Consider the following 8,011-nt stretch of genomic DNA (forward strand, 5'->3'; position numbering starts at 1 on the left):
TAAAAAACTTATAATCAATAAAATATAAAATAGTATTTTTATAATAATAAATTAATCTTTAAAAATAATTTATTTATTTTAGTAATTAAAAAAAGCTTTATAAAAAACTTAATTTATATTTTTTTAAAAATATTTATATTAATTATAAATTATTAAATAAAATTATTTTTTATAAAAAGTTAATATTTATATTAAAATTTTAGTAAATATTTAGAATAAAGTTTATACTAAAGAGTTAAATATAAAAGGGAAACCTTAGAATTTCCTATTTATTTATAAAATCAAAGAAGAAAAATATTATCCCATAGTTATTACTTTACATCCTGCGTCTGCTTATCCCACATCTTCTTATATTGCCCATTATGCAATAGTAGCTGCATATGAGTTCCTAGCTCTACAATACGCCCTTCGTGGAGAACTACTATCTGGTCGCAGTGAACGATTGTCGACAGTCGATGCCTAAATCGTATATAAGTTAAAGAGTATCCAAGAAGGTAGACGTGAATAAAGTAACTTACGCTATTGTAATACAAGTTCTTCCCTCACTAATTTTTGCAAGAGATGTTTGGATAGCTTTTTCGGTGGCTGAATCCAGTGACGCGGTAGCTTCATCCATTAGAATCATCGTGGGTGCTTTTAAGATGGCTCGGGCGATGGCAATCTGTGTCCGTCAAATGGTGCAGATGTTAGTCATAGATCAATATCTCCACTACAGATGCTCAAAGATACCTGGTATGGTCACATACCCTTTGTTTCTCTCCCCCGGAGAGACGCAGTCCGCGTTCCCCAACTTGGGTCTCATATCCATCTGGTAGAGCCATGATTTTTTCATGGACACTGGCGACCTTACAAGCATCGTATACGTCTTGTTTCGACGCCGTGGGTTTAGCGTAGAGTAAATTATACATTAGAGTATCGTTGAAGAGCATAGTCTCTTGGGGTACCACACCGAAATGGTCCCGCAGACTCCGAATTGTGATATCCTCTGTGTTGATTCCATCAATCAATATCTTGCCAGAATCGACGTTATAGAAGCGAAACAGTAACCGCAGCAAAGTTGACTTGCCACTCCCACTCTCCCCAACAATGGCAATCGAAGTGCCAGGTAGAATATTTAGGCTTATATTGTAGAGCGCCTGTCGTCGGGGATCGTATCCGAACGAGACATTTTCAAAACTGATGTGACCTTTGCAATGGGGTAAGTCGTATGCCGCTGGCTTGTCAATCACCGATGGTTGTTCCTCGAACTGCGCTCGGTAAATTCGGTTAGTGTTCGACATATCTCGAAGCTATTCTGTGGAACTCACCAAAGCCAACATGCGCTCCGCATCAATCAAGTTATTTTGAATCTGGGTGTAGAAACTCCCAAAAAATCCCAGTGGAGCCTGGAGTTGGGCAAGATATGCAATCAAAGAGACGAACAAGGCCACATCCTCAGCCCCAATGGATATGTGATACGCAGACAGAAGACTGACCATCGCCACCCCAAGAGTAAAGATAAGGTTCTGCGCGGCATTTAACATATTTAGGGAGAAAAGAACGGAAAACTCGGCTATTTGGAACTTGTCAACGCGACTCGCAAATCGAGATTGCTCAGCCTCGAGAGCACTATTATAGTGGACCACTTCATAGGACATGATAGCGTCGGTTCTAATACACGCATCAGATAGAGCACCCAAGCACAGAGATACTTAATGTAAGAGAAAAAATAAGGCAGACTCACTTGATTCCATCCATTTCTCGGTCCCGATTGACCATTTCGCGCCGAGCCCGACCTCTGTATTTAGCCATATAGATGGTCACAAACAGGTATGAGCCACCCATTGTCAAGATGATGAGAGAGTAGAAGGGGTCGAATTTGACGAGAAAATACACGGCTGCAACCCCAACGTCAGCCACCATGGGGAACAGCTGAAATAAGAGAGAATCCACAAATGTGTTGAGCGCGCTTCCTTTGCTAAGTGCGCTCATAACCTCTCCGAGTCGCTTGCCAAGATGAAATTGAAGAGATAGAGACATTACATGTTCGAAGGCGGATTGAGTGAGATGACGGTAAGTGGCTTGCCCTATTGGAATCCATAGCAATGCCCTGATGGATGCCAGCACGCCTTGCTGCCCCTGCACGGCTCGGCAGATGATGTAGATGAAGAGCTCCTTATATGGTATGACTCCAGAACCCAGCTGGGCCACGGTCTGACCTAGCTGAAAAGGAACAAGAACATTTACAACGCGCTGAGCGATCAATATCAGAACACAAACGAGTGCGCGGATTTGCAAAGATATCGAAGTAGATGGCCTGATTGATTCATCGAGCGGTTTTATTAGTTCTCCCAGTCGGCTTCAAGTACAACAAGCGTGCAAATAGACTTACCAGATCCGAGGTAAGAGCTGTCCCAATCCCACTAGGTAATCCAGCCAATTTGTTGACTGCGCATCCGCGCGTGTGATCAGCGACGAAGAAGGCGCCTGTATAGCTCCATAGCCATTCTCCTCCGAGCCAGAGCCTAGTAGACTCTGGGTTACTGAGCTTTTGGATGCCTTTACGGGCAAGTAAAACAATATACTGGCTCCCGAGAAGCATATTATACGACCGTAAGCCAATGGAAGCAGCACCATTTGTAAAGGGCGCGTTTTTCCGTCGGGAGAATTACTGTCCACAAGCAGTATTAAATGCAAAGATTGCACTGTTGCAAGGCATGTTTCGAATACCAATGCAACTAGCCAAGTGCACGCATTGATGCCCGACGGAAGATACGGAATATCAGGATCAGGGAGTAACGAGGCTGCGAAAAAGAGAAACACGGCGATTTGAGATGCCTATATCGGCATCAATCTTCTCTCCCCTCCCAGGTTGTCTACTCGCTGCGCTACTTACAAGATGTGATGTTGTTGCCCAGGCCAATTGGTCTGTGTCGGTTTGGGCAGCGGTAAAGAGAGTGAAAAGGATTGTGGAAAGCTATCAAGGTAGTTACATAGTTAGCTCTCTGTTCACGAATGGTTGTGCGACATTTCCTACCAGGTCAATACAGAACAAGAAGATCAACCGAAACGCCCATTTTGCTCTAACGATTGATATTTCACACTTTGGCGTCGCATCAACTCGTCCACGGCGGATTTTGACAATGATACTGATGATGAGATATGCGCCTACAAGAGTCAATGGATATACTGGATCCAGGATCCGAACAATCGCGAGAATCGATCTCATCGTAGTGTCAAGCGGCAGGAATTTCCCCAATTCCCCATAGCACGCTGTAGTTGATAGTTGTATTTGCTGTTAAAGGCGAGGGATGCTTTATCGATTGCTAGCATCGTTCAGGGGGTTTGACTCCCCGGGTCGGGTGCCGATCGGGATCCGAATCAAACCAAATAATAGAAGAGCGGCAGCAAGGGGGAGTATATGGCAATAGGATCCATGCCATAACTTGATTGAAGCACAGAATTTCTTTTCTGCTTCATCATGGAGTCTTCCCCTTCAGGGGACACCGCGCCGTCCTTACGCACACGCCTGCTGGATGACGGTACTCAGCATGACGGTATTAATACCAGAGATTCTCCACTAAGCACAGAGCTGGCTCGCGTGCTACCTGTTCCACTGCTATGTTCGGTGGCATTGCATATGACGGCGGCGCCTACCATATGGGTCTATGCCTATCTATTCTGTGAGCACCCCGAGCAGTGCAGAGATGAGGAGAAGCGTCAATACGCAGGCTCAGTAGCCGCTGCGACCGCTGCGGCCAATGCCGTAGGCCTACTGGCTCTGGGTTACCTTGCGCGAATGGTCCACTGGGATGCACGAGTAGGATTAATGGCCTGGCTTCTATGTCGAGGGCTAGGCGTTCTGGGCTTGGAACTGGGTGGTCAGTGAACTGTGCTCTGTTAATTCCTAATCGTGACTTAAATATAGTTAACGCTGGAACTCTGCAGTATACCTACGCAGTTTCACCTGCGCTCTTGGTGGCCAGATCCTCCAGGGTCTGGCGTCGGATAACCTGCTACACTTCAACCTCAATTCGATTTACACCCGTGCATCCTCTACCGAAGCTGTATCCGTCTTAATGGGTTCCTCCCTAGCGCTTTATATGATAGGAATGGCCATCGGCCCCGCTATCGCCGGATTCTTTCCATCCTTTGAGTGGACATTCATCGTGGCCGCCGCTCTTTTTGGCGCCATCGTTCCGTACATCTGGGTAGTTATGTCGAGCGGCAATCCAAAAATAACGCATACCCTTGGAAACTATCAGTCGCAAGTCAATCCAGAGTCTGCCCCGGAGGCACCTCCCAGCAAATACAATTACTTGGCAGCCGTCCTTACCCCGGCAAGACTGTTCTATGAACGTCCTAAAAGTCTTCTTCAGGGACTCTCACTCTTCTTCTACAACATGGTTCAGGGCTATCTCATCAATCTAATATTTGTCTTTGCGTCTGTACAGTTCAGCTTCACGTCAAAGGAGAATGGACTCCTCCTCTCCCTAATTGCCATAGTGGCCGCCTCTTATCTCTTGGTATCATTATTCATCGTACCACGTCTCGCCTTATACTTTGGATGGTCTTTCACGAAATCAGGTACAACTAATTCTTCTACAATAGGAGATCACTGTTCTAATAATCCGCCAATGCGTTGTGGGAGGAGTTCGGATTTGGGAGCTGGCGCTGTCTCGATACTCATTCAGACGGTAGCTGTAGCAACCTTATCTCAGGTCCGCCAGCCTTCACTGATATATCTAGGAGCATCTTTAATAGCATTAGGCATAGCAGCACCTTCTTTTATTAAGAGCTACTTTGTTGCTTCGTTGCCAGATGCTACACAAGGAGTGGCTGCGCTGGCACTTATGGAAACCAGCGGAGGCCTTACTAGTCCTTTGATACTGGGCACCTGGCAGGCTCAACACCCGGGAAGCTCGGTTTTCCATTTGGCTTCAGGCATCTTGGGTCTATCGTTAGTCTGTTTAGTAATGGGAGCATTTTTGTAAACCTTTAAGTTAATATTTTACCGCGCGACTGCTGCTTATTGTTACAGTCCGTTATACGATAGTGCCAACAAATCAAAGGATTGTGTCATTAATCGCAATTATAGCAACTATTATAAAATACCGATCCTTGAGATGCGGATATCATGGTAATGTTGCCCAGGTAGACATAGCCGTTTGGGTCCATCTTGTTTGACCCTGCAGCGCTGAGCGCGTGAGCTCCTTCTTCATCGAGGCATGGCTTGACTTCCAATGTACGTTACAATGCCGCGGAAGATTTTTTCATTTAGAATTACAATAGCGCAACCTTGGCACCTAGAGTCCTTTTAGTTCTGTTTGCTCCCTTTGGATCATTGGTTTCTGGACGATATATATAAGCGGTAAAGAAAGAATCCACTGACACCAATTGCAGTACTGGTCGTTAAGGACATTGGAGCAGAAGATAGTATAGGGTATTTAGTAGTTAGTATTAGTTGATACTATTACTTAGGGTAGCGCCCTAAAGCTTCGCTACTCTTTGAACTTGGTTAGTTTACGTAAATTCTTTTAATAGACTTTAATATAATATATTTTTATAAAAAGATTATTTCTTTAAATAAACTAAAGGAATTATTTATTTATTAAGTTTTCTTAATATATTCAAGCTATTTTAAGGCTTTTATTTTTAAAGGAGTTATTATATACTATTATATATTAATTAATTTCTCTTAAGTATAAAAGATAAACTACCTAAAAGGAACTAATTATAAAAAAACCTTTATATATAGTAATAACCTTTAATAAGTTAGTTAGTCTAAGGACTTATATATACATAGTTATATATATTTTACTAACTTTTTTAAATTATTTTATTAACCTTTTTAATAATTTTCTTAATACTTTTACTTAGCTTAAGGTTTTTAATATTTTTTAGTTAATTTAATTTATATTTTACTTTACTTAGCTTTAGTTTTTTTTTTTAAAGTTTTTAATTATAAATTTATAATTTTATTAATTATAAATTTAATTATTTATTTAATTATTTTACTATTATAATTAAGTTATAACTTTTATTAAGAAAAAGTAAATATATTATTTTATTATATAGTTTTTTATATTATATATATAATTTATTTTTAGGAATTATTACTACTTTTTATAAATTTATAAAAAAATATTTATTTAATTTAGTTAAATTATTAAATTATAATTTATAAACTTAAAGCTAGTTATATTATATTTAAACTTTATTATTTAGGCTTTTATATATATATATTTATATTATATTTAAACTTTCTCTCCTAAGTACAGAGGATAAACTGCCTAACTAAGATTAGAATAATAGGTTGTTATTAAACCTTTGTCTAGCAGCTATTAGCTAGGTAGTAGTACTCTACTAATTCTTTTACTTAGCAGTAGCCTAGCTAATCTACGTTTTCTCTTTTATAGTTAATTTAGGTTGCCCTTTTTTACCCTTTTTGTTCTTTAGGCTCTGGCAGACCTTCTCTGCGGCGCTAATAACGGCCTTATTACGAGTTTTCGTAGCAGCAGCTATTATCTTAGCCGTAGTTGCGGTCGGTTTTTTATTACCTTTAGCCATCGTGGCTGTTTGTAGTAGATGTATGTTGGCCGTTGACTTATCTTGTAGTTGTTAAAAGGGTTTGTTGCTTTTGTAGTATGTTGTCTCTTTAGGTGGTTTTTTAAAAGCGTTGCGTGTGTAATCTATTTTTAGGCAGGATTGTCGCTGCCTTTAATAACCTAACGGAAGGATACAATAGGCCTATCTGGTCTAGTTGAGTCATTAAACTATAAGTCGCGGGCTTAAAGCCAGTTGTGTTATACTTGAACCTTATTGTTCAGGCCTTTTTGCGTATGTATTTTAAGTTTAGTCTTGAACCTTAATATAGCAGCTATACTTTATAGCCTAAATCTTTAAGGTTTAACTTAGTTAGCTGTAGCTGATTAGGTTAGGCTATGGATTAATTCTGGATTTTAAACTAAAGGCTGGGGTATAGCCTTCCTTTAATCTAGCTATTATAGCTTTACTAACTCTCTTAATAATAAATATATCCTTTATTATATTTAAACTTTATTATTTAAGTTATTTTATATACTTTAAGTTTAATTTTAAACTTTAATTAAGTATATTTTATAGCTTAAATTTTTAAAGTTTAATTTAATTAATTATAATTAATTAAGTTAAATTATAAATTAACTTTAGATTTTAAATTAAAGATTAAAATATAGTTTTTCTTTAATTTAATTATTATAACTTTATTAACTTTTTTAATAATAAATATAATTTTTACTTTTATATATAAAATATAAAATTATATAAAATTATATAATATTATAATAGACTGGCCTTATGGTAACTATAAATAAGTATCTAAATAAATAAAATTATTATTCTTAAGGAAAAAAGAAAATATACTAAAAGTATATATTTTATACTTTAATTAATATATAATTAATTAAACCTCGGGTTTAACCTAAACCTGGGTTAGGCCTGGGTTAGGCCTGTGTAATTCTGGAATATTATTAATCTAGTCCGATCCGGCTTTGAGCTGGAATTGGGATATCCTTAGTTTAGGCGTAGCCTGGATTTATAATAAATATAATATAAAAGTTATATTTATTATTAAGAAAATTAATAAAATTATAATAAATAAATTAAAAGAAAATTATACTTTAGTTTTTAATATAATATAATATATTATATTATTTATTTATTAATTTAATTTTATAATAATATTAAAAAGCTAAGTATAAAAGAAAAAAAAAATTAAAGAAAAAAATAATTTATATTTTAATTACTTTTAAGTAATTAAGTATTTAATAATAATTATATTTATTTTTAAACTTTTTATAATAAAAAAAAAATTTTTTTATTAATTTTTTTTAAATTATAAGTTTATAATTTAAACTTTAATACTTTTTCTTAATTTAAAAACTTTTTAATATTTAATATATTACTTTTTTTTTATAATATTACTTTTTTTTTATAATATTATTTTTAATATTAATTATAATACTTTTCTTTATATAAATTAATTACTTAA

The 8,011-nt window shown here is 37.0% G+C and overlaps 2 protein-coding genes across 2 annotated transcripts; one reads left to right on the top strand and one right to left on the bottom strand.

The window, feature by feature from the left end:
• Window positions 1–311: 311 nt before the first annotated feature.
• V8C40DRAFT_286567 (uncharacterized protein) lies at window positions 312–3,208 on the bottom strand (the record flags this gene model as incomplete). The annotated part of the gene is made up of 8 exons (XM_083222547.1): window positions 312–459; window positions 519–661; window positions 747–1,247; window positions 1,308–1,650; window positions 1,724–2,296; window positions 2,372–2,817; window positions 2,876–2,956; window positions 3,017–3,208. 8 exons carry the CDS (start codon window positions 3,206–3,208, stop codon window positions 312–314), a joined length of 2,427 nt encoding a protein of 808 aa, XP_083066792.1.
• Window positions 3,209–3,417: 209 nt separating this feature from the next.
• On the top strand, window positions 3,418–5,065 carry V8C40DRAFT_259919 (uncharacterized protein). The gene is made up of 2 exons (XM_083219074.1): window positions 3,418–3,860; window positions 3,928–5,065. Exons 1-2 carry the CDS (start codon window positions 3,461–3,463, stop codon window positions 4,971–4,973), a joined length of 1,446 nt encoding a protein of 481 aa, XP_083066793.1. The 5' UTR covers window positions 3,418–3,460; the 3' UTR covers window positions 4,974–5,065.
• The last annotated feature ends 2,946 nt before the right edge of the window (window positions 5,066–8,011 follow it).

Source organism: Trichoderma camerunense (assembly GCF_050948025.1).
Source record: "Trichoderma camerunense strain CBS 138272 chromosome Unknown V8C40scaffold_63, whole genome shotgun sequence".
NCBI lineage: Eukaryota > Fungi > Ascomycota > Sordariomycetes > Hypocreales > Hypocreaceae > Trichoderma > Trichoderma camerunense.

Bases quoted from the DNA above. Each gene is read 5' to 3' on its own strand.
- V8C40DRAFT_259919 (XM_083219074.1), top strand. From the start codon at position 3,461: ATGGAGTCTTCCCCTTCAGGGGACACCGCGCCGTCCTTACGCACACGC. The intron at 3,861-3,927 runs GTCAGTGAACTG...GGAACTCTGCAG, and splicing joins TCTGGGCTTGGAACTGGGTG to TATACCTACGCAGTTTCACC.